This window comes from Choloepus didactylus, chromosome 4 (genome assembly GCF_015220235.1).
Source record: "Choloepus didactylus isolate mChoDid1 chromosome 4, mChoDid1.pri, whole genome shotgun sequence".
NCBI lineage: Eukaryota > Metazoa > Chordata > Mammalia > Pilosa > Megalonychidae > Choloepus > Choloepus didactylus.
Window position 1 is genome coordinate 172,694,139 of NC_051310.1, and position 25,459 is coordinate 172,719,597.

Genomic DNA, 25,459 nt, shown 5'->3' on the forward strand with positions numbered 1-25,459 from the left:
TCTGGCTAGCCCTTCTAGCACAGTGTTGAAGAACAGTGCTGAGAGTGGGCATCCTTGTCTCATTCCTGATCTTAGAGGGAAAGCTTTCAGTCTCTTGCCATTGAGTACTATGCTGGCTGTGGATTTTTCATATATGCCCTTTATCAAATTGAGGAAGTTTCCTTCAATTCCTACCTTTTGAAGTGTTTATATCAAAAAATGATGCTGGATTTTGTCAAATGCTTTTTCAGCATCTATCGAGATGATCACTTGATTTTTTCCCTTTTGATTTGTTAATGTGTTGTATTACATTGATTTTCTTAAGTTGAACCATCCTTGCATGCCTGGAATGAACCCCACTTGGTCATGCTCTATGGTTTTTTAAATGTGTCTTTGGATTCGATTTGCAAGTATTTTGTTGAGAATTTTTGCATCTATATTCATGAGGGAGGTTGGCATGTAGTTTTCCTTTCTTGTAGCATCTTTGCCTGGTTTTGGTATTAGAGTGGTGTTAGCTTCATAAAATAAGTTAGGTAGTGTTCCGTTTTCTTCAGTGTTTTGAAAAAGTTTAAGATTGGTGTCAGTTCCTTTTGGAAAGTTTTGTAGAGTTCCCCTGTGAAGCCATCTAGCCCTGGACATTTATCTGTGGGAAGCTTTTTCATGACTGTTTGGATCTCTTTGCTTGTAATTGGTTGGTTGAGATCTCCTGTTTCTTCTCTGGTCAGTCTAGGTTGTTCATGTGTTTCCAGGAAATTGTCCATTTCCTCTACATTATCTGGTTTGTTGGCATACAGTTGTTCATAGTATCCTCTGAAAATTTTAAAAATTTCTTAGGGATCTGCAGTAATATTGCCTGTCTCACTTATTATTTTGTTTATTTGGCTCTTCTCTCTTTCTGATTTTGTCAGTCCAGCTGGGGGCTTGTTAATCTTGTTGATCTCAAAGAACCAACTTTTGGTGTTATTTGTTCTATTGTTTTTTTGTTCTCTATGTCATTTATTTCTGCTTCAATCCTTGTTTCTTTTCTTCTACTTGGCTTGCAATTACTTTGATGTTCATTTTCTAGCTTCTTTAGTTGCTCCATTAGTTCTTTGATTTTAGCTCTCTTCCTTTATAATTATACGTTTAGAGCTATAAATTTCCCCTTCAATACTACCTTTGCTGCAATCCATACATTTTGATATGTTGTGTTCTCATTTTAATTCATCTCTATATTTTTAGCAATTTCTCTTGCTATTTCTTCTTTAACCCACCGATTATATAGGAGTATGTTGTTTAACCTCCAGATATTTGTGAATTTTCTAAGTCTCTGATGGTTATTGACTTCTAATTGTATTCCATTGTGATCAGAGAGTGTGCTTTGAATAATTTCAATCTTTTTAAATTTATTGAGGCTTGTTTTATGGCCCAGCATATGCTCTGTTCTGGAGAAAGTTCCTTGAGCACTAGAGAAGAATGTGTATCCTGGTGATTTGGAATGTAATGTTCTATATATGTCTGTTAATTCAAATTCATTTATCAGATTGTTTAGGTTTTCAGTTTCCTTATTGGTCCTTTGTCTGGTTGATCCATCTATTGGAGAGCATTAGGTATTGAAATCTCCCACAATTACTGTGGAAACATCTATTGCTTCCTTCAGTTTTGCCAATGTTTGTCTCATGTATTTTGGGGCACCTTGATTGGGTGCATAGACATTTATGCTTGTGTTTTCTTCTTGTTGAATTGTCCCTTTTATTAGTATACAGTGATCTTCTTTTTCTCTTATAACATCCTTGCGTTTAAAGTCTATTTTATCTGAGATTAATATTGCTACTCTTACTTTCTTTTGGCTGGAGCTTGCATGGAATATTTTCTTCCATCCTTTCGCTTTCAATTCCTTTGTGTCTCTGTGTTTACAATGAGTCTCTTGTAAGCAACATATTGATGGTTCATATTTTTTAATTCGTTCTGTCAATCTATATCTTTTAATTGGGGAGTTTAATCCATTCACATTCAATGTTATTATTGTGAAGGAACTTCTTGAATGAGCCATCCTAGCCTTTGGTTTTTGTTGGTCAGATATATTTTTTCCCCCTCTCTTAATGTTCTTTACTGTACCCTTGCTTAATCTCTTTAGTTCTGACCCTTTCTCCATACCTCTCTCTCCTTTCTTTGTTTCTCTGCTGGTAGGGCTCCCTTTAGTATCTCAAGTAGGGCAGGTCTCTTGTTAGCAAATTCTCTCAGCATTTGTTTGTCAGTGAAGATTTTAAGCTCTCCCTTGAGGGAGAGTTTTGCTGGATAAAGAATTCTTGGTTGGCAATTTTTCTCTTTCAGGATTTTAAGTATGTCATACCACTGCCTTCTTGCCTCCCTGGTGGCCGCTGAGTAGTCACTGCTTAGTCTTATGTTGTTTACCTTGTATGCGGTGAATTGCTTCCCTCTTGCAGCTTTCAAAACTTGCTCCTTCTCTTCAGCCTTTGACAATGTGATAAGAATATGTCTCAGAGTGGGTTTATTTGGATTTATTTTATTTGGAGTTCATTGCACATCTATGATTTGCATATTTGTGTTGTTTAGAAGGGTTGGGAAGTTTCCCCCCAACAATTTCTTTGAATGCTCTTCCTAGACCTTTACTTTTCTCTTCCCTTTCTGGAACACCAGTCATCCTTACATTTGTGCGCTTTTTGTTGTCCATCATATCCCTAAGCTCCATTTCAAATTTTTCGAATTTTTTCTCCGTTCTTTCTTTTGTACTTTTACTTTAAAGCCTGCATTCTTCTAGTTCGTTTATTCTTTCCTCAGCTTCCTCTAATCTAGTACTGTGTGTATCCAGAATCTTTTTAATTTGATCAACATTTTCTATTATTTCCATAAGACTATCTATTTTTTAATTTACTCTTGCAAATTCTTCTTTGCTCGCCTAGGATCTTTTTCATTTCTTTCTGTTTTGGGCCATGATGTTGTAGTTTGTGATTACTTGTTTGATTAATTGCCCCAAGTACTGTGTCTCCTCTGATTTTTTGATTTGGGTGTTTGGGTATGGGTCATCCATGTCTTCTGGTTTCTTCATTTGCTTTAAAATTTTCTGTTGCTTTTGGTGTCCTGGCATTTACTTATCTTGATGAGGTTCTTTTAGAATATGTATGCTTATTTGAACAATTATTTGTAATTTGTCAGAGCTACAGCTTGGTGCAGTGCAGTTTCCCTGATGTACCAGTAGATGGGGCCCCCTAGCCACCTATTCCCCTCAAGCCACTTCTCCCCTACTTTGTCTCTGTGGCAAATGGGTGTCTGAAACTTGCAGGTGTCCAATCAGTGCACCAAATTTCTGTATGTAGTTTGTGCAGCCAGCCCTGAAAGTGGGGTGTGTCTTGTGCAGTTAGGGAAGGAAGGCATCTATAAGACTCAAATTTCCAGCCATTCCTGGAGACTTAAAGCTGTTGCATGAGTCCAACCCTTCAGCTCTGTCTCCCTACATCTTTCTCTTCTGCAGGCCCAGAAATCCCTGGGATTGGTGTAGGGTCCTTTGGACTTAAGTTTGGGATCCCACCTGCAAGCCTTGGCTTCCATGGCCTCCGCAAAGGACGACTGTGCGTCAGAGGTGAGGGGAATCCCTAAGGAAGCTCTCTGCTGTGGTGCCACACGGACATTCCCAGCCTGCTGAAAAGATGGCTATACGGGGCATGGTAATTTCCCACTTCTACAGACCTTTGCCTTCCTAGCTCCGGGACAATTATCTTTGGATGTGCAAAAGGCTATCATCCATGTGAGATACTGAGGCAGGTACCTGGGGCATTGAAGGCACTCCTCACTGTGCTCAACTGCGTGGCTCTCGCTACTGGATCTGCAGCTGCTTTTGGGGTTTTTAAACTAATCCATCTCCAAATACCAACCCCTAGTTTCTCCCCACCACGGCATGGCTGCTGTTTCCCCAGCAGCCTCACTCACTCATTTCTGAATGCAGACTCTCGGTTTCACGAAGTGCACAAGTCACTGTGGATTTAGTGGATCTTGTCCAGCCGGTACAGTGCTGGAACTGGTATTCTGGAGTACTTTCTGTCCTTTATCTAGTGTTTTTCACAGAGAAGTATTTGCTCTCTCTTGCCTAATCCGCCATCTTGGATCCTCCCCTTCCCAATAAAGTTTTATCATTTCTCCCTAATAGTCTTGCTTTGTTGTGATGGCAGAAATCTTAAGTGAGTTGAAAAGAGTGTGAATAATCAACATTCTTGTTTTGTTCTTGTATCAAGGGAACAGTTTTTAATGTTTTAATGTTTTAGTATTTCTAGAGGGTTTTTTTTGTTGTTTGTTTTATGATACACTTTTTCAGATTAAGGAACTATTCTACTTTTGGAATGCATGATACTGAGAATAAACTCTTCACCTACAAAAAAAAAAAAAAAGAATGCAAAGAATTGTTTTTCTTTTAAACAAGACTGCATGCTGAATTTCATCAGATGCTTTATTTGCATCTATTGATTTTCTCTGTCCTTCAATATTTTCCTTTAATCTGTTGATGCAGTCAGTTGCAGTGATTTCTTTTCATATGTCAAATAAATTTATAATGGGATAAACACAACTTGGACACAGTGCAGTATTGCTTTTTCTGTATTGCCGGCTTCTGTTTGCTAATATTTTGTTTGTGATTTTTACATCTGTGTTCATTAATGAGATTTGTCTCTAATTTTTGTTTCTTTTACTGTTGTTACATGGGTTTGGAATCAAGATTTTGCTGTTCTCATAAAGATTTTGCTTTTCTCTCCTTCCTGAAAATCTTTAAGTAAGATTGGAATAATTTCTTCCCCAAATGCTTGGTAGAATTAGATGAATAAGCTGCTTGGGCAAGATTTTTCTTTATAGGAATATTTTCAATTTCTTTGATAATTATAGGATTACTTAAACATTCTGTATCTATATTTAAAGCTATATATCTATATTTACTTATATTTACTTATATTTAAAACATATATATAAATTAAATATAAGCTTATATATTAAATATAAGTTTATGTTTAAAGCTATATATCTATATTTACTTAAACATTCTGTATCTATATTTAAAGCTATAAATTTGCCTCCAAATAGTACTTTAGTTGCATCTCAGAAGTTTTGCTTTGTGGTGTTTGTTATTATAGAGTTCAGAATATTTTCTAAATATCAACAAGATTTTTTTCATTGACTTGTGTTATTTAATTTCTGAACATATGAGAATTTCATTAATTTCCGAATATATGGGGACTTTAATTTCTGAACATTTGCAGATTTTCTTTTTGTTACTGATTTCTAGCTTAATCACATTGTGATCAGAGAAGATGCTGTATTAAATTTTAATTCTTTGAAATTTGAATCTACTTGCTTTATGTCCTAGAATATGGTCACTGTTATATCTTTTGTGCTTAAAAATAATGGGTAGTCTGGGTGTTGGGTACAGCATTAATTTATGTTTATATTTATTAGGTTAAGTCTATTAATTATGTTGTATAAAGTTTTTATGTAATCTTACTGATTTTTTGTCTTATTCCATCATCATGGATTTGTTGAGTAGCTCCATGAAGTTCTATCATTTCTTGCTTTACATATGTGAAGCCTGTGTTACTGGTATCATTTTAAAAATATAATCTTAAAATATCTTTAATTTTACATTTTAAATTATCATACAAATTTTTTCCTTTTGTTGTGTAGTTGTGTATATCATATACATTTACACTTCTTATATTTTCCTTGTGAATTGAACCTTTCTTTATTTTGAAGTGACTTTCTATCTTAACATCTATTTTGTCTGATATTAATATAACTACAGGTCTTTTGCTTATTATTTGTACATATGTCTTCTTAAAACCTTTTTTTTCAGCTTTTCTGAACCATTTTTTAGATGATTCTTGTAGACAGCACATAGATGGAATTTTTAAAACATAATCTTACAATATCTTTAATTTTACATTTTAAATTATCATACAGATTTTTTCCCTTTGTTGTATAGTTGTGTATAAATTTTGAAAAATGAAGATTTACATAGCCATCCCCATAATTAGGAACAACTCCATCACCAACCAAAACTTACTACTGCTATCCCATTATCCCCCCTACTCCACCCCCCCCACACCCCCTCACCCACACCCTGGCCAATATTCTATGATGCATCACTTATGTTTTGTCATTCCAAGAATGTTTCATAAATGGAATCATGAATAACTATTGGAGGCTGGCTTTTGTTTAGCTAAATCTCTCTGTGAATCATCCAAGTTGTCACATGTATCATAATTTGTTCTTTTTTATTGCTGAATAGTATACCATTGTATGGATGTACCAAAGTTTGTTTATCCATTCATCTGAAGGACAGCAAAGTTGTTTTAAATTTTTGACTATTAAAATAAAGCTACTATGAAGATTTGGGTTCAGGTTTTTGTGTGGATATATGTTTTCATTTCTTTAGAGTAAATACACAGGAGTGAGAGTGCTGGGTCATATGCTTAAGTGTATGTTTAACTTGCTAAGAAACTGCCAAACTGTTTTCCAGAGAAGGTGTGCCATTTTGTATTCCCACCAATAATGTATGAGAATTTCACTTATTTCCTCATCCTCATCAGCACTTGCTATTGTCAGTATTTTTTCTTTCAGCCACTCGGATACGTTTGCAGTGGTATTTCATTGTGGTTTTAATTAGCATTTCTCCAGTGGCTCATTATATTGAACATCTTTCTGTGAGTTTGTTTGCTATCTGTTTCAGCCTGCTACAGCTGCTGGAATGCAAAATACCAGAAATAAGCTGGCTTTTACAATGACAGTTTATTTGTTCACAAATTTACAGTTCTAAGGCCATGAAAATGTCCCAGTTAAGGCATCAATAGGACGATACCCTCTCTGAAGAAAGGCTGATGGCATTTGTTGTTCCTTTGTCACAGGGGAAGGCACACGGCTGGAGTCTGCTGGACCTTTCCCAGGGTTTGCTTCTCGTTTCCTTGGCTTCTGTCATAGGTCATCTCTCTCAGCTACTGTGTGTGCTTGCTCGTTGCCCCCAGGGTGTTTCTCTGTAAGTGTCTGTGTGTGGGTGGTTCCTCTGTTAGCTTCTCCAGGGCAAACTCTGGATTTCATGTCTTAGCCTCCCTTCTGGTTCTGGTTTCCACAGCTGTCTCCAAAATGTCTCTGGGCATTTTCTCGCTAAGCATCTCTCTGGTTCTCTTCAAGATGTCTCTGCCTTTTATCCTCTCATACAGGATGCTTGTAAACTAGTTAAGACCACCTTGAATGGGTAGGGTCACCTCTCTATTGGAATAACCTAATCAAAAGTTCCCATCCACAGAGGATGGAAGAAGATGGCGGCATAGAGAGGAATGGAAGCTAGTTTTTCCCCCTGGAACAACTAATAAACAACCAGGGACAACCAGTAAATAATCTGGAAAAACTGTGGGGGGACAAACATGACTGTCCATTCATCATACACCAACCTGAATTGGGAGGCATGCCCAAGATCGCAGCATAAAATCTGTTAGTAAAAACTGTGTATATGAGCTGAGAGCCCCTTCCCTCCCATGGCCCAAGCTGCAAAGCCTCGTGGTGCTAGAGAGCAGCACTCTCCGAGCAAGCGAATATAGCTCAGCTGAGCTCCACCTGGGGTTTTAATTAACAAATGTGGACTGCTCAATACAAGCTACGAATCCCCAACAAGCAGACAGAGGCTTTTGGTGATGACTGATCTGGGAGAGCCAGAGTGTGGCTGTGGACCGGTCCTGAAGGGGGCCTTCTGTCCCTTTTTTGGCTCAGTGGAGAAAGCCTCAGCCGTTTTCAATTTCCAGCGCTCTGACCCAGACAAGGGTGTAGATAGCACAGGCAGAGGGACTATTCAAATGTAAATGACCTCTCCTAGGGGCTGTATCTTCCCTAAGAGGAAGAAGGTGGTGCCAAGCTCTACTTCCTGCCTTCCATTCAGAACCAGAACCCAGAGCCTGGGGGAAAACAGCTATGGGCCACACCTCCTTACACTAGTTGGAGCTACAGGCAGACAGATGCCACCTGCTGGGCAGAAAAGCAAAGTGACTTGAGACCTCATAGGGTGTATCAATCTTTTAAGACACCCTCAGGGAAACCGAATACTATTGCCTCCTTCCAAGACCTGAGCCTTTTCTGGTCTGGGAAAACCTGATTGGGGTAACCAAGGAAACCAGATGTCGAGACAACAGAAAACTACAGTCTACACTAAGAAAAATGACGTTATGGCCCAGTCAAAGTAACAAACTTACACTTCAACTGAGATACAGGAATTTAAATAACTAATGCTAAATCAGCTTAAAACGTTTAGGGAAGGTATGGCAAAAGAGATGAAGTTTATAATGAAAACACTGGGCATATGTAAGGTAGAATTCGAAAGTTCGGAAAAACAACTGGCAGAATCTATGTAAACGAAAGGCACAGCACAAGAGATGAAAGACACAATGGAGACGTACAACAGCAGATCTCAAGAGGCAGAAGGCAACACTCAGGAACTGGAGAACAAGACACCTGAAAGCCTACACACAAAAGAACAGATAGAGAAAAAACTGGAAAAATTTTGAGCAACGTCTCCAGGAATTGAAGGACAACATGAAATGCAGGAATGTACATGTCATTGGTGTCCCAGAAAGAGAAGGGAAAAGGGGCAGAAGCAATAATAGAGAAAATAATCAACAAAAATTTCCTGTCTCTTATGAAAGATATAAAATCATGGATCCAAGAAGCACATTGTACCCCAAACAGAATAGATCTGAATAGGCCTATGCCAAGACACTTAATAATCAGATTATCAAAAATCAAATATAAAGAGAGAATCCTGAAAGCAGCAGGAGAAAAGTGATCCATCATGTACAAAGGAAGCTTGGTAAGACTATGTGTGATTTCTCATTAGAAACCAATGAGGCAAAAAAGAAGTTGGGTGATATATTTAAGATACTGAAAGAGAAAAACCATCAACCAAGAATCCTATATCCAGCAGAACTGTCCTTCAAATATGAAGGGGAGCTTAAAATATTCTCTTGATAAACAGACAGTCCCAGTTTGTGAACCAGATACCTGCTCTACAGGAAACACTAATGGAAGCACTGCAGACAGAAAGGAAAAGACAGGAGTGAGAGGTTTGGAAAACAATTTTGGGAGATAGTAACACGGCAATGTAAGTTCACTGAACAAAGATGACTGTGAGTATGGTTGAAAGAGGGTGGTTAGGAGCATGTGGGACACCAGAAGAAAAGAGGGAAGATAATGACTGGGACTGTATAACTCAATGAAATTTAGGATGCTCAATGATTGTAATAAAAGGTACAAATGTTTTTACATGCGGTAGAGAAAATGAATGTCAACATTGCAAGGTGTTAAAAATAGGGTAGGATTCGGGGGGAAAATACAATCAATGCACACTAGAGACTATAATTAACAGAAACATTGCATTATGCTTCCTTTAATACAACAAAGGCAATATACCAAAGCTAAATGCATATGGCGGGGGCATAGGGGAAGGGTATGGGACTCCTGACATTGGTGATGTTGTCTGACTCTATTCTACTTTAGTTTAATGCTGTCTTTCCTTTTGTTGCTTTCTAGCTGTCATGTCTTTTTCCTCTTTTTTTTTTCTTTTTCTTTTGTCTCTCTACCTTCTTTGACTCTTCCTCCTTCTTTGTGGAAGGAATGGAGATGTCCTTATATAAATAGTGGCTGTGGTGCTGATTACATAAATACGTGACTATACGTAAGTAAAATGATTGTTTACTTACGACAGAATATATGGTGTGTGAACAAAATCATCTTAAAAAATGGATTGATTAAGAAACCTTGAAGGCACTAGATTGAGTGAAATAAGACAGATACAAAGACAAATGTTGCGTTGTGTCACTGATATGAACTAATTATAATATGTAAACTAACAGACATGAAAAATAAGTTACCAGGATATAGAACGAACCTAAAGAATGGGGAGCATTTGCTTATTATGAGCAGAATGTTCAACTAGGGTGAACTTAAATGTTTGGAAATGGACAGAGGTGATGGTAGCACCTTGTGAGAATAACTAAGAATACTGAATGGTGTGTGAAGGTTGTGGAAAGAAGAAGCTCAGAGTCATGTATGTCATCGGAAGGAAAGTTGGAGGTTAAAAGATGGGAATGTATAAAACAGTGAATCTTGTAGTGGAGAATGTCTGTTGTTAACTCTACAAATATTAGAAATCTCACGAACTAGAACAAATATATGACACTACAACTAGAAATTAATAGAGGGGCATATAGGAAAAACATATATACTTACTGCAAACTATATACTGCAGTTAGTAGTATTTTAACATTCTTTCATCAACAATACTATACCATCAAATGTACTATACCAAAACTATGAATCAGTAATGGAGGGGGGTGATTAGGGGTATGGGAGATTTGAGTTTCCTTTTTTGTCTTTATTTCTTTTCTGGAGTAATGAAAATGTTCCAAAAATTAAAAAAAAAAAAAAAATTGTGGTGGTGGATACACATCTGTATGATGGTACCATGGCCAATTGATTGTACACTTTGGATCTTTGGGTAACTGTATGGTATGTGAACAATCTCAATTTAAAAAAAAAGTTCCCACCCACAGTTGGGTGAGACACATTTCCATGGAAACAATCTAATGAAATTTCCCACCCACCATTGTTCTGCCCACAGAAGAGTGTATTAAAAGAACATGGTAGTCCTCAGTGCTTGCGAAAATATAAGGAATTCCTTCAGATGGGAAAGTTTAATATTTCCACATTTTCCCACAGTCCCTCAAGGCGGCTTTGCAAATACTTTTTTATTTTCTGCCAAAATTACTCTGACACTACAACTAGAAATTAATAGAGGGACATACAGGAAAAAGATATATACCTATTACAAACTGTATACTGCAGTTAGTAGTATTTTAATGTTCTCTGCCGAAATTGCTCTGCCTAAATTACTCTGGGATATATCGGGGCTTCACACTAACCTGTAGAAACCAACTAGTTAAATTTTAAAGCATGCTACAGAAAATATAGATTTGCCACCAAATAAATCTCTCTTCCTTTGTTCTCACACAGAAGTTGAAGTTGTAAAACACCATCATTATCATCCTTTACTCTTTAGTCTGATTTACCTTTGTCCTAACCAAGTCCATGTCAAAAGTTCATATCTCTAATTGAAGTCTGATCTCTTTTCAGCTTTTTAAACATTTTCTGTAGAGGGTAATGCTGACAATCATGGCTGCCAAACTCTGGTTCTGAGTCTCAGGTGTCACACAGATACCTGAAGTTCCAGTGACAGACCAGGTTATATGCAAAGAACTCCGCATGTCAGAATTTAGAAATAACCATTAGAACTCAGGTATAGATGTAACTGCTGTAAGAGCATACAATCTAGGAATCTTTACTATAAGCCTTCCCCTGATAACCTATGCTTTCAGGTTCAGTTCTCAGTTTGCACATTATAGTTAGTCCATCTTAGTGAGGCGTTATAATATTTGTCTTTTGATTTCTGGTTTATTTTACTCAACATACTGTCCTCAAGGTACATTCACCTAGTTGTATTCCTCACACCTTGTTGTAGCAGCTCAGTATTCCATTGTATGTGTACACCACAGTTTGCCACTCCATTTATCAGCTGATATACCCTTAGGCTACCTCCATGCATGGCAAATTGTGAATATTGCCGCCATAAACAGTAGTGTGCATATGTCCATTCTTGTCCCTGCTCTCAGTTCTTGCAAGTATATACCCAATGATAGGGTTGCAGGATCATATGGCAACCCCATATAGCTTCCAGTGGAACCACCACTGCCCTCCAGATGGGCTGCACCATTCTACTTCTCCACCAACAGTGATTAGGTACATCCCTCTCTCTGCATGTTTTCCAGCACTTGTATCCCAGTGTTTATTTTTTAAACAGTTTTATTCACACACCATACATTTCATCCCAAGTAAATGATTAATATTTCCTGGTATAATGATTTAGTTATGCATTCACCACCACAATCTATTTGAGGACATTTCCGTTTCTTCTGTAAAGAAAGAGGAAGAGGAGAACAAAGAAAAAAGAAAGGAAAAAGGAAAAAATGGCAAATAAAAAATATAAAAGACAAAATAAAAATAAAATAAAACAAAAAGGTCACACAACAATACCACCACCAAGAGTCCTATCCTCCTCCTTTATACCCCCTCCCTTATAGACATTAGCTTTGATATATTGATTTTGTTACAGTTAATGGAAACATATTATAATGTTACTGTTAACTATAGGCTCTGGTTTGCATTGATTGTATTTTTTCCCCAATACCATCCCATTGTCAACACCTTGAAAAGTTGACATTCATTTGTTTTCCCTCATGTAAAAACATTTCTTATATTTGTACATTTAAGCATCATTATTGACCACTCCAGGTTTCACTGTAATACAGTCCCAGTTTTTATCTTCTATCTTTCCTTCCGATGTCATACTTGCTTCTAGCCTTTCTCTTTCAACCATACTCACAATCATCTTTGTTCAGTGTACCTATACTATTGTGCTACCATCACACAGTATTGTGCTATCCATTTCTGGATCTATACAGTCTATCCTGTTGAACATTCTATACTCCTTCAGCATCAAGTGTCCAATCTCTACCCTCTTTTTTTCTCCTGATAACCTGTGTTCTCAGCTTTAACTCTCAAAAGTTTGCTCATTAATATTCATTCATATTAGTGAGAGCATACAGTAAGTATTTGTCCTTTTGTTTCTGACTAATTTTGCTCAACATAATGTCCTCAAGGTTCATCCACGTTGTTATATGCTCCTTGACTTTATTCTGTTTTACAGCTGCATATTATTCCATCATATGTATATACCACAGTTTATGCACTTGTCCACTGATGGACATTTGGGCTGTTTTCTTATCTTGGGAATCGTGTATAATGCTGCTATTAACATCAGTTTACAAATGTCCGTTTGTGTCCTAGGTTTCAGTTCCTCTGAGTATATACCTAGTGTGGATTGTTTGGATATATTATGTCCCCCAAAAGGCTATGTTTTAATCTGGTCTTGTGGGATATTTGGATCAGGTTGTTTCCATGGAAATGTGACTCACCCAACAGTGGGTACAACTTTTAATTAGATATTTCCATTAAGGTGTGGCCCTACCCATTGAGGGTGGGTCTTAATTAGATCACTGGAGTTCTTAAGAGACTCTTTAAGAGCCAACAGAGATGCTAGCAGCTGACGCAGATGCTTGCTGACGCTTAGAGATGCTTGGGGATGCAGACAGAAGCATGTTCGAAGATGCTCAGCTAAGAGATGAAGCCCGGAATTTGTCCCAGAGAAGCTAAGGGAGAACTAGAAACATTTTGGAGAAAGTCATTTTGAAACCAGGACCCAGAAGCAAAGGATCAGCCGACGCCAGCCGTGTGCCTTCCCAGCTTACAGAGGTTTTCTGGACACATCAGCCTTTCTTCGGTGAAGTCATCCTCTTGTTGATACCTTAGTTTGGACACTTTTATGGGTGTAGAATGGTAAATTTTTAGCCAAGTAAACCCTCTTTATAAAAGCCAAGTCATTTCTGGCATAGTGTCAGCACTCACAAACTGGAACCCTTAGTAATGGGATTGCTGGATCAAGTGGCAATTCTATACTTAGCTTCCGGAGGAACCACCTGTTCTGTCTTCCAGAGTGATTGCACCATTCTGCATTGCCACTGTGCCAGTTCGATGTATTATGTCCCCCAAAATGCCATTATCTTTGATGGAATCTTGTGGGGGCAGACATATTAGTGTTGATTAAATTTTGGAATTCTTTGGGTGTTTCCATGGAGATAAGCCCCACCCAACTGTGGGTGATGATTTGGTTGGATAATTTCCAGGGAGGTGTGGCCCCACCTATTCAGGGTGGGTCTGAATTAAATTACTGGAGCACTATATAAGCCTAGACAGAAGGAGCAAGCTTGCTACAGCCAAGAAGGACACTTTGAAGAATGCGCAGGAGCTAAGAGAGGAACTGCAGTTTACAGAGACATTTTGGAGACGGCCTTTGAAAGCAGACTTTTGCTCTGGAGAAGCTAAGAGAGGACAAATGTCCCAAGAGCAACTGAGAGTGACATTTTGGAGAGAAGCTGAAGCCTAGAGAGGAACGTCCTGGGAGAAAGTCATTTTGAGACCAGAGCTCCAGAACAGATGGTAGCCACGTGCCTTCCCAGCTAACAGAGGTTTTCTGGACACCATTGACCATCCTGCAGTGAAGGTCCCCAATTGTCAGTGCGTTACCTTGTACACTTTATGGCCTTAAGACTGTAACTTTGTAACCAAATAAACCTCCTTTCATAAAAGCCAATCCGTTTCTGGTGTTTTGCATTCCAGCAGCATTAGCAAACTAGGAAAGCCACCAACAGTGAATAAGTGTGCCTCTTTGTCCACATCCTCTCCAGCACTTGTAATTTTCTGTTTTTTTTGTTGTTGTTGTTGTTTTGTTTTTTATAATGTCCATTCTACTAGGTGTGAGGTAATATTATTGTGGTTATTGTAGTAGGTGTGAGGAGATATCTTATTGTGGTTTTGATTTGCATTTCTCTGATATCCAGTGAGTTTGAGCATCTTTTCATATGTGTTTGAGCCATTTGTATTTCCTCTTCAGAAAAGTGTCTGTCCATATCTTTTGCCCACTTTTTAATTGGCTTGTCTTTTTGTTGCTGAGTTTTAGAATCTCATTATATATTTTTGTTGTTAATCCTTATCTGATACGTGGTTTCTAAATATTGTCTCCTATTGCATATGCATGCTGCCTTTTTACTTCTCTGACAAAAGTCCTTTAATGCACAAAAGTGTTCAATTTTGAAGAGATCCCATTTATCTATTTCTTCTTTCATTGCTCGTGCTTTGGGTGTAAGGTCTAGGAAACCAACTCCTATAACAAAATCTTTAAGATATCTTCCTGTGTTTTCTTCTGAAAGTTTTATGGTCTTAGCTCTAATGTTTGGGTCTTTGATCCATTTTGAGTTAATTTTTGTATGAGGTGTGAGATAGGAGCCCTGTTTCATTTTTTTGAATAAGGATATCCAGTTCTCCAAACACCATTCATTGAAGAGGCTTCTCTGTCCCTGTTGCATTGGCTTGTCTGCTTTATCAGTGATCAATTGCCTATAAATGAGAGGGTATATTTCTGAACACTCAGTTTCCTTTGGTCAGTATATCTATCTTTATGCTAGTACCATGCTGTTTGGACCACTGTAGCTTTTTAATATGCTTTACAGTCTGGTAATGTGGGACCTCCCACTTCATTCCTCTTTCTCAAGATATTTTTAGCTATTTGTGGCACCCTGCCCTTCCAAATAAATTTGGTTTTTTGTTCTATTTCCGCATGTTGAGGTTTTAATTGGAGTTGTATTGAATCTATAAATCAGTTTAGGTAGAGTTGACATCTTAACTATATTTAGTCTTCCAATCCATGAGCACGGTATGTCCTGCCTTTTATTTAGGTCCTCTGTGATTTCTTTTAGGAATTTCTTATTGTTTTCTGTGTATAGCTCTTTTGTGGTCTTGGTTAAGTTTATTCTTAAATATTTGATTCTTTTGGTTGCTGTTGTAAATGGAATCTTTTTCTTGATTTCCTCTTCATGTTGCTCGTTACTAGTGTGTAGGAAAACCACTGATTTTTTTTTAAAAATTCATTTTTTTGAAATATATTCTCATACCATACAGTCATCCAAAGTGTACAGTTGTTCACAGTACCATCATATAGTTGTGCATTCATCACCCCAATCTATTTTTTGAATATTTTCCTTGTACCAGAAAAAGTGAAAAAAAGAATAAGAAATAAAAGTAAAAAAGAACACCCAAATCATCCCCCCCACCCTATTTTTCATTTAGTTTTTTGTTACCATTTTTCTACTCATCCATCCCTACACTGGATAAAAGGATTGGGATCCACAAGGCTTTCACAATTACATTGTCACACCTTGTAAGCTGTATTGCTATATGGTCGTCTTCAAGAGTCAAGGCTACTGGGTTGTTTGATAGTTTCAGGTATTTATTTCTAGGTATTTCACTTTACTAAAACCTAAAAAGGGTTATCTATATAGCTCATAAGAGTGCCCACCAGAGTGACCTCTTGACTCCATTTGGAATCTCTCAGCTATGGAAACTTTGTTTTGTTTCATATTGCATCCCCCTTTTGGTCAAGAAGATGTTCCCAATCCCATGGTGTCAGGTCCAGATTCATCCCCGGGAGTTATTTCCCATGTTGCCAGGGAGATTTACACCCCTGAGTGTCAGATCTCACGTAGGGGGGGGGGCAGTGAGTTCAACCGGTGAGTTGGCTTAGCTAGAGAGAGAAGGCCACATCTGAGCAATAAAGAGGTACTCGGGGAGACTCTCAGGCAAAATTGTAAGCAGGTTTATCCTTTCCTTTGCTGTAATGAGCTTCATAAGGACAAGTCCCTTTATAGAGGGCTCAGCACATCAAATGGTCAGTCCTCAATATTTGTGAGAACATCAGCAACAATCCAGTTGAGGAAGCCCAACACCTGTGAATTTTCCCTGGCCCCTCAGGTGTCCCTGCATGTATATTTTTATTCTCTGCCCAAATTACTTTGGGATGTGTCACTTTTTCACAATAGCCTATACAAACCTACCAGGTCTCACTTCCTATTAAAAGTTTCATGTAATTATGGTATGTGAACAAACTGTATGAGTTAAATTGTTTAGGAAATATAGCTCTTGCACCAACTAAGCATCTCTTCCCTTGGTCTCACATGGAATTTAAGGTTTTAAGACACAGTCAGTATCATCCTTTACCCTTTGGCCCTATTTTCCCTAACCACATCTGCTTCATTCATATCTCTGGTTGAAGTCTGGACTCTTTTTCAGCTTTTTTAACAGTTGCTATATGTTCTAATACTGAAATTCATATCTGCTGAGTTCTAGCTCTAAGTTTCAGGTGTCACACAGATACCCAATATTTTAGAAACCAATCATGTTATATACAAAGGGTTTAGCATCTCAGAGTTTGGAGATAGCCATTACAATTCAGGAATAGATTTGACTGCTGTAAGAGCCCACAACCCAGGGACCTTCACAACATTCGTTCCCCTTTTAGGCTGTGCTCTAAGATTCAATTCTGTTTTTTCACATTGTAGCCAGTTCACACTGGTGAGGCATTTCAGTGTTTACCCTTGTTTCTGGTGTAGTTCACTCAAAATGCTGTCTACAGGTTCCATTCACCTTGTGGTGTGTCTCACAGCTTCAGTCTTTCTCACAGGTGGCTCAATATTCCATTGTATACACACACAGCAGCCCACCATCCTGTTCCTCAGTTGATGCACTCCCAGGCCACCTCCAACTATTGCAGATCATGTGTACGCTCTCCATCAACACCAGGGAACACTATTGATTTTTGCATGTTGTTCTTGTACCCTGCCACTTTGCTGTATTCATTTATTAACTCTAGTAGCTTTGCTGTAGATTCTTCTGAATTTTCTACATATAGGATCATGTCATCTGCAAATAAGGAAAGTTTTACTTCTTTCTCTCCAATTTGGATGCCTTTTATTTCCTTTTCTTGCCTAATTGTTCTGGCTAGAACTTCCAGTACAATGATGAATAACAGTGGTGGGCATCTTTTGTCTTTTTCGGATCTTATAGGGATAACTTTCAGTCTCCGTTGAGTATGATGTTAGCTGTGGATTTTTCATATATTTCTTTACCATATTGAGGAAGGTCCCTTCTTTTCCTACCCTTTTGAGGGTTTTCGATTTGCTGCTGGATTCGATTTTTTAGTATTTTGTTGAGGATTTTTACATCTATACTCACTAAAGAGATTGGTCTATAGTTTTCTTTTGTTGTAGTAAATTTGTTTGGCTTTGGTTAGGTAGCTTTCCCTCCTCTTCTGTTTTTTGAAGATTTTGACCAGTATTTGTTCTAATTTTTTTTTTTTTTTTTTTTTTGAATGCTTGGTAGAATTCAAATGACAAATGATCTGGTCCTGGATTTTCCTTTTTTGGGAGCTTTTTGATGACTGATTCAATCTCTTGTGATTGGTTTGTTGAGGTCATCTTTTTCTTCTCTAGTGAGTGTTGTTTGTTCATGCTTTTCTAGGAAGTTGTCCATTTCATCTCAGTTGCCTAGTTTATTAGAATATAGTTGCTCATAGTATCCTTTCATTATCTTCTTTATTTCTGTAGGGCATTAATTATATTCCCTGCCTCATTTCTGATTTTATTTATTTGAGTCCTCTCTCTCTTTTTGTTTTCTGTTAGCCTAGCTAGGGATCCATCGATTTTATTGATTTTCTCAAAGAATCAACTTCTGGTTTTGTTGGATTCTCTCTTGTTTTCATGTTCTAAATTTCATTTATTTTTGTGCTAATCTTTGTTATCTTTCCTTCTGTTTGCTTTGGGGTTAGTTTGGTGGTCTTTCTGTAGTTCCTCCAGGTGAACAGTTAATTCCTTGGTTTTTGCTTTCTTCTTTTTTAATAAAGGCATTTAGGGCAATACATTTTCCTCTCAGCACTGCCTTTGGTGTATCCCGTAAGTTTTGATGTGTTGTATTTTCATTTTCATTTGTCTCAAGGTATTTGCTAATTTCTCTTGTAATTTCTTCCTTAACCCACTGGTTGTTTAAGAGTGTGTTGGTTAGCCTCCATTGATTTTTGAATTTTCTGGCCTTTCACCTGTTACTGAGTTCCAACTTCATTTCATTACTATCTGAGAAAGTGTTTTGTGTATCAATATTTTAAAATTTATTGAGCTCTTGTTTTTCTGGTTCCTGCCCTGCATATATGGAACCTTTTTTTGAGGGGTCTCCCTAGATACAATTGACCCCAATCAGATTTTCCCAGTCTAGACAGTCCCATGTCTTGGGAGGAGGGTGTAATCCATATGAAGTTTCCCTGAAAATCAGATCCAGTAAGTTGTCAGACTCTACTGTATAGCCTCTAGACTCTGATTTTCCTAACATGTCGAGCATGTGGTGCTTGTCAGCCTGCAGCTCCCACCTGCATAATGAGATGTGGTTCCTCTAATTCTCAGCAACCCCTCCCTGCCAGGGGTGTGGTTGACTTACGTTGTTTCTGTTTTCCATCCCCTGGGGTCTGAATTCTCTGAAGGAGAGCTGCCACTTGATCTGGGCCACAACCCCGTCTCCCCTTTCTTGGGGAAGATATGCCATTTGGGAATTATCTCCCCCACTTGACCCATTGCTGTATCTGTCAGACCTGTCTTAGCTATGCCCTTGCTTGTGTCCAGCTGCCAAATGAAAATATCTGAGGCTTTCTCTAATGAGCTACTGAGAATAGTTTTTTAAAAAGAAAAGCCTAAAAAAAAAAGATAAAGATAAATAGAAAAGAAAAAAAAAGAAATCTTTTTCAGAGTCTTTCCCCAGTCCCCAAGTTTCACCAGTCAAGAGCCGGAGTCCGTACCCGGCTCCGCCTACCCCTTGTTGGGGCACAGCCCCTTTCCAACACTCTAAGCTCATCTGACACCAAATGCCTCCATCTTCATTCCTTTTTATTTTATTTAATTTTGTCTTTTTCCCTCAGCCCCACCTCCTCTCTGGTAGGATTAAAGCCACAGTTATAGCTTTTCTGAGCTTCTTTCTTTTGCTTGAAGTAGAGACTACCTCAAGGTATGCCCTGTAAGGAATTATCTCCTTTACCTGACTAGTTACTCTCAGACATACTTTAATTCTTCCTTTGCCTGGGACAGTGCTGAAACCTGAGACTTCCTGCAGCTCTGGTGAGCTATTGAAAAGTTAAAAAAAAAAAAACAAAAAACAAAGAAAGAGAGAGATAGGAAAAAAAAAAAAAAACAACCCAGTTCCCCGACTTTGCCGATCAAGAGCTGGATTTGGTACCCATTTCTGTGTTTCTACATGTCCCTTTTTCTTGGGGCCCAGCCCTTTCCCAGTGTTCTGAGATCCTCCAACTCCAAAAGTCTCTGTTTTGTTTGCGTGTTTGTTTTGTTGTTGTTTTTGTTGTTGTTGATGTTAGCCCTGCCTCCTCTCTACTGGGCGAAACCATCTGGTTCCTTTCATGCTTGCTCTTGATTTATCTGTGCTCATAGCTTTTATTCAGCAGTCCAAATTTATTAATTAATTATGCAGTTGGAGCGTGGTTGAGCCATGCTCCTTGCTCCCAGCAGAAATTTCTTCTTTTTCTCTTGGTGAACGCGCTCCCAGACAGCCTGCCATGCTAATGAGGGAGGGGGCCAGCCGCCTGGCTGGGGAAACTTAACAGCTCTTTTCTGTGATCTCAGCCATTCCACCATTCTAGACTAGTGTATGATGTGGGTCTTGTCACAGAAGTCCCCCAATTAGTTGTTCCAGACAGTTCCTGGCTATTTACCAGCTTTTTTAGAGGAGTAACTAAATTCCACACTTTACCACACTGCCATCTTGCCCCGTGTTCCAGAATATGTTTTAGCAAGTGTTTTTTCTACAATTTTGATGTGATGTTTTTTCTCGCTTAAAATATTAATGTGGTGGATTAAATTGATTGATTTTTGAACATTGAATTAGTTTGGAAAGTCTATTTTACCTTTGTTTTTGAAAAATATTTTTCTTTCTATAGAATTTTAGATTGACAGCTTTTTCTTTCAACTTTTTCTCCTCTGCCATCACCCACTGCCACTGCCCCTGCTAGAGGCAGCTAGCAAGGCTGTGATCAGTTTTCTTCTGACATAGCTGTGGGGGTTGGGGAGTTTTCTTGGACAAAATTCCCATTAACTCATGGTTTTCAGCTCTTGAAGTTCCACGTTTTAAAGATTAGTTGGGCTTTTGTTCTACTTTGGGATGCTTCCCACTGTCTTTATTTTGTCCAGATCTTGTAATTTTTATCTATTAGAAGCTATATTCAATTGCTTCAGTTTGTTTAGATTTCTAGACATAACCACATATTCAATTTTATCATGTGTTGCTTTTTAATTTTTTTTCTTTCTTTCTCTTTGTATCTGCTAGATCACTTTTTTTTTTAATTAGAGAAGATGTTGGTTTACAGAACAATCATGCATTAAAATATAAAATATGGTTGTACTGTTGGATAAAGTCCATGGTTTACCTTAGTATTCATTGTTTGTGTAGTATAATGTCATAGATTACCATTTAAAATTTTTATTCTGTTACAATTTATACAATCTGACATTTCCCCTTTTAATGATACTCAGATATATATATTTCAGTGCTATCACATTCACAGTGTTGTGCTACCATCACCATCATCCGTTTCCAAAACAGATCCATCATTCCAGTTAGGAACCCTGTACATTTTAAGCCTCGACTTCTGCTTCTTTATTCGCTTCCCTTTTCCTGATAACATATTGCATTACTTAGGGTTCTCTAGGGAAACAGAATCAACAAGAGATACCTATCAATATAAGATTTTATGAAAGTGTCTCATGCAACTGTGGGTATACACAAGTCCAAATTCCATAGGGCAGGGAGAAAACTGGCAACTCCAGTGAAGGTGTTTGATGAACTCCTCAGGCAACGAGCTGGCAGCTCTTTGTCAAAGACTTCTTTATCATCAATTTCCCAATCATGTTCCTTCCAAGTCCCTTACCATCCAGCCAAACCATTAGCAACAGCCCATGAATCAGTATACAAACACACCTCTGGCCAGTTCTCCTTCCAAGCAAAGTGAACAACCAGGTAAACAGTTTGAAGTTCTACTCCCTGGGAGGATTTCCCTTCACCACTGTCCTTCAGGGACATCCCAGAAAGGGGCTGCAGTGCTTGTAGTGAAGAACCATCTGTAAACCAGGCCCAAGTTTTGTCTTTCTCAGTCAATTGTAAGGAACTCCCCAAGATGCCGTAGCTGTGGGCTAGGAAAGAAGGTAAGGTGGAAGGAGTGGGGGCCTTGGGCATTTGGGCACATGTAATGTACTTGTGCCTTCAGAAACTGCTCAAGCTCTATCGTGTATATACCATTTCCATTTTGTGATGGAGTGCTACTGTGCATGCCCAACTTTATGGCTTGGCGGGTCAGACAACACCCAGCTCATAAGTAACTCAGGTCTCATGGTAACTTGGTGAACCATGGTTACATGTTCTGTCTCTGCTAAGGCCCAATAGCAGGCGAAAAGCTGTTTCTCAAATGGAGAGTAGTTATCTGCAGAGGATGGTAAGGCTTTACTCCAAAATCCTAAGGGCCTGCATTGTGATTCTCCTGTAGGAGCCTGCCAAAGGCTCCAAACAGCATCTCTATTTGCCACTGACACTTGGAGCACCATTGGATCAGCTGGATCATATGGTCCAAGTGGAGAGCAGCTTGTACAATAGCCTGGACCTGTCATAGAGCCTCATTTTATTCCGGTCCCCACTCAAAACTAGAAGCTTTCCTGGTCACTTGGTCAGTGGGCCAAATAGCACACCCAAATGACGAATATGTTGTCTCCAAAATCTAAAGAGGCCAACTAAGCGTTGTGCCTCTTTTTTGGTCGTAGGAGGGGCCAGATGCGACAGCTCATCTTTTACCTTATAAGGGATATCTTGACATGCCCCACACCACTGGACACCTAGAAATTTTACTGAGGTGGGAAGCCCCTGTATTTTTTTTGGATTTATCTCCCATCCTCTGCAACGCAAATACCTTACCAGCAAATCTAGAGTAGTTGCTAATTCTTGCTCACTAGGTCTAATCAATATATCATCAATATAATGGGGCAGTGTGATGTCTTCTAGGAGGGAGAAATGATCAAGATCCCTGTGGACAATATTATGAGAGTTGTTATACCCCTGAGGTAGTGCAGTGAATGTATACTGCTGGCCTTGCCGGCTGAATGCAAACTGTTACTGGTGGTCCTTACTAACAGCTATTGATAGAAAACCATTTGCCATATCAATAGCTGCATACCATGTACCAGGGGATGTTTTGATTTGCTCAAGCAATGATACCACATCTGGAACAGCAGCTGCAGTTAGAGTCACCAGTTGGTGAAGCCTATGATAATCCACTGTCATCCTCCAAAATCCATCTGTTTTCTGTACAGGCCAGATAGGAGTGTTGGATGGGGATGTGGTGGGAATCACCAACCCTGCATCCTTCAAGTCCTTAAGAGTAGCATTAATCTCTGCAATCCCTCCAGGAATCTATTATTGCTTCTGGTTTACTATTTTGATAGACAGGGGTGGTTTTAGCGGCTTCTACTTGGCCTTTCCCACCATAATAGCCTTCACTTCACAAGTCAGGGAACCAATGTGAGGATTCTGCCAGTTGCTGAGTATGTCTATTCCAGTAATGCATTCCGGAACTGGGAAAATAACCACAGAATGGTTCCAGGGACCCATTGGACCCACTGTGAGATGGACCTGAGCTGAAACTCCATCGATCACCTGACCTTCATAAGCCCCAACTCTGACCGGTGGACCAGAGTGACGTTTTGGGTCTCCTGGAATTAATGTGAATTCTGAAACAGTTTATAATGATCCCTGAAATATCGGATCATTTCCTTTTCCCCAATGTACAGTTACCCTGGTAAAAGGCTGTAGGTCCCCCTGCAGAAGGCTGGGAGGAAGATTAACAGTATACATTTTTGGCAGTGTAACAGGGTCCTCCCTGAAAGGTACTCGGCCTTCCCCTCATTCAAGGGGCCTGGATCTGTAAAGTGTCTCAAGTCTGGGAATTGATTAAGGGGCCATGACTCTGTAGACTTTTGTCCACTTAACCTTGAATTCTTCTGCTTATACAGATAAAACAAGAATTTGGTAGACTGCCCATCTATTTTATTGCTAAGTACTCCATGATCTACTAGCCAACGCCATAAGTCTCTGCAAGTCAGATTATTTTGACTGTTGCTTTGAGCCTGCTTTCCATTATGGTAGCCACGCCCATGTTGTCTTTGGCGATTAACTGTCATGTGGCTTCTGCTGACTTGGAATCTGATTATCCCCATTGTGTTTAAGGATTCCAGCTCAGTGACAGCAGTTCCCACAGTAATATCTCACCTACAGAGAAGGGCAACTACAGGGCTCTTCAGGGATGATGAAGGTAGTCTCACAAATTTATTCCTCATAGTCCTGGTAAAAGGTGTTTCCTCTGGACATTCCAGGGGTGTGTGAGCAGGTCTTTCTTAATAAATCCACTCTAACATTCCAATCTCTCCAAGCCTTTGAATCCCCTCCTCTACATTATATCAGGGCAGTTCTGGCATTTTGAGCTCAGGTAATGTCAGCCACCTTTTGATCCACATTTCAGCCAACCACTCAAACTGTTAACGCCCTTTCTAACCCTTTGAGCTATAGCATTGAATGCAGAATCTATGCTTAGTGGTCCCATATCATTAAATTCAGCCTGATCCAACTTTATATTCCTTCTACCTTTATCCCACACCCGTAATATCCATTCTCACACATATCCCCCTGATTTCTGTCTGTATAAATTGGAAAACCCATACAGTTCTTTTGGAGTATAGCATACATCCTCATGGGTCACGCTTTGTACCTAACCTTTCAGGGCCTGTTGGGACTTTAGTTATTGGTCTTGAAGTAAAGAATGCTGGTAGGGGTAGGTAATGAAAAGAATTAGAAGTATCCCTCAAGCCATTTACCTCAGAACATTTTATTGCAGTTTCATCTCATGAAACAGGATTAATCTCTCCAGACAGAGGTGTGAGGGCTGCTTCCTCAGGGGAGGTCATTACAGGTTTAGCAGGCACTGTAGGGTTCATCTCTTTAGGTGGAGGTTGGATTGCAGGCTCCTCAGAGCAGTCTGGAGGTTGGAAAGTTGTTTATTCAAGCAGGCTGGAGGTTAGGTAGCTGTCTCCTCAGGGCATACTGGAGGTGGTGGGTGGGCTGTTTCCTCAGGACAGACCACTACAGGTATATCTAATAAAGACTCAGTAGAATCCAGGGTCGCAGTGACCTCACTGCCATTATTATCAATCCATACGGCCGCATCCCCAGTTTCAGGATCGTATTTTCCAATCAATGCCTTTACTTTAACAGCAGACACCTTGCGAGGTTGAGATTTTAGTTTACGTTGTAAATCTGCTACTCACACAAGGAGACCCTGGGTCTGGTTTTTAGAAATCTCAAGCCTGCAGCAACAGGAAACAAAATTTTCTTTCGGGGCACACATAGAAACCTTTATATCTGTCATATGGTGCTTACGTTTCAAATTTGAAGCCTTCAGCTTGTCTCTTTCTGTTATAACTTTATCCAGTGTATCTAAGAGCAACCAGCCAACATCTTTTTACCTCTTAACTCTGCAAAACTCTGTTAAGGTGTCAAAAACACTTGTCACCCAGAGCCTTGCTTCGTGTGAGAGTATGATTAGGAGAATCAAACATTGTTCTTTTCCGTATCTCCATTGCCTAGTCATGCCATGGACTGTCAGTGTTATCTTTGTTACTGGAAATGGAGTCATTAGTTCCTTTGATTCTAATCAAAGTAAAAAACCAATTGTAAAAGCCCATTTTAAGATTCTGTTTCTCAACAACCACTCCTGGTACCAAGTTGTAGTAATTAGGGTTCTCCAGGGAAATGGAATCAAGAGATAGCTATAAATATAAGATTTTATAAAAGTGTCTCATGCAACTGTGGG

At 38.9% G+C, this 25,459-nt stretch overlaps 1 protein-coding gene across 8 annotated transcripts in view; it reads left to right on the forward strand.

The window, feature by feature from the left end:
* MIPOL1 (mirror-image polydactyly 1) overlaps window positions 1–25,459 on the forward strand; it is a 521,065-nt gene that overhangs the window by 111,843 nt on the left and 383,763 nt on the right. For 3 of the 8 annotated variants that reach the window (XM_037834848.1, XM_037834849.1, XM_037834855.1), the window contains exon 2: window positions 3,452–3,559. The exons of the other annotated variants lie outside the window; for them this stretch is intronic. In XM_037834848.1, coding sequence (XP_037690776.1) covers window positions 3,527–3,559 — 33 coding nt within the window. In that variant the 5' untranslated portion in view covers window positions 3,452–3,526. The remainder of the gene's footprint in view (window positions 1–3,451; window positions 3,560–25,459) is intronic. 8 annotated transcript variants of the gene reach the window in all.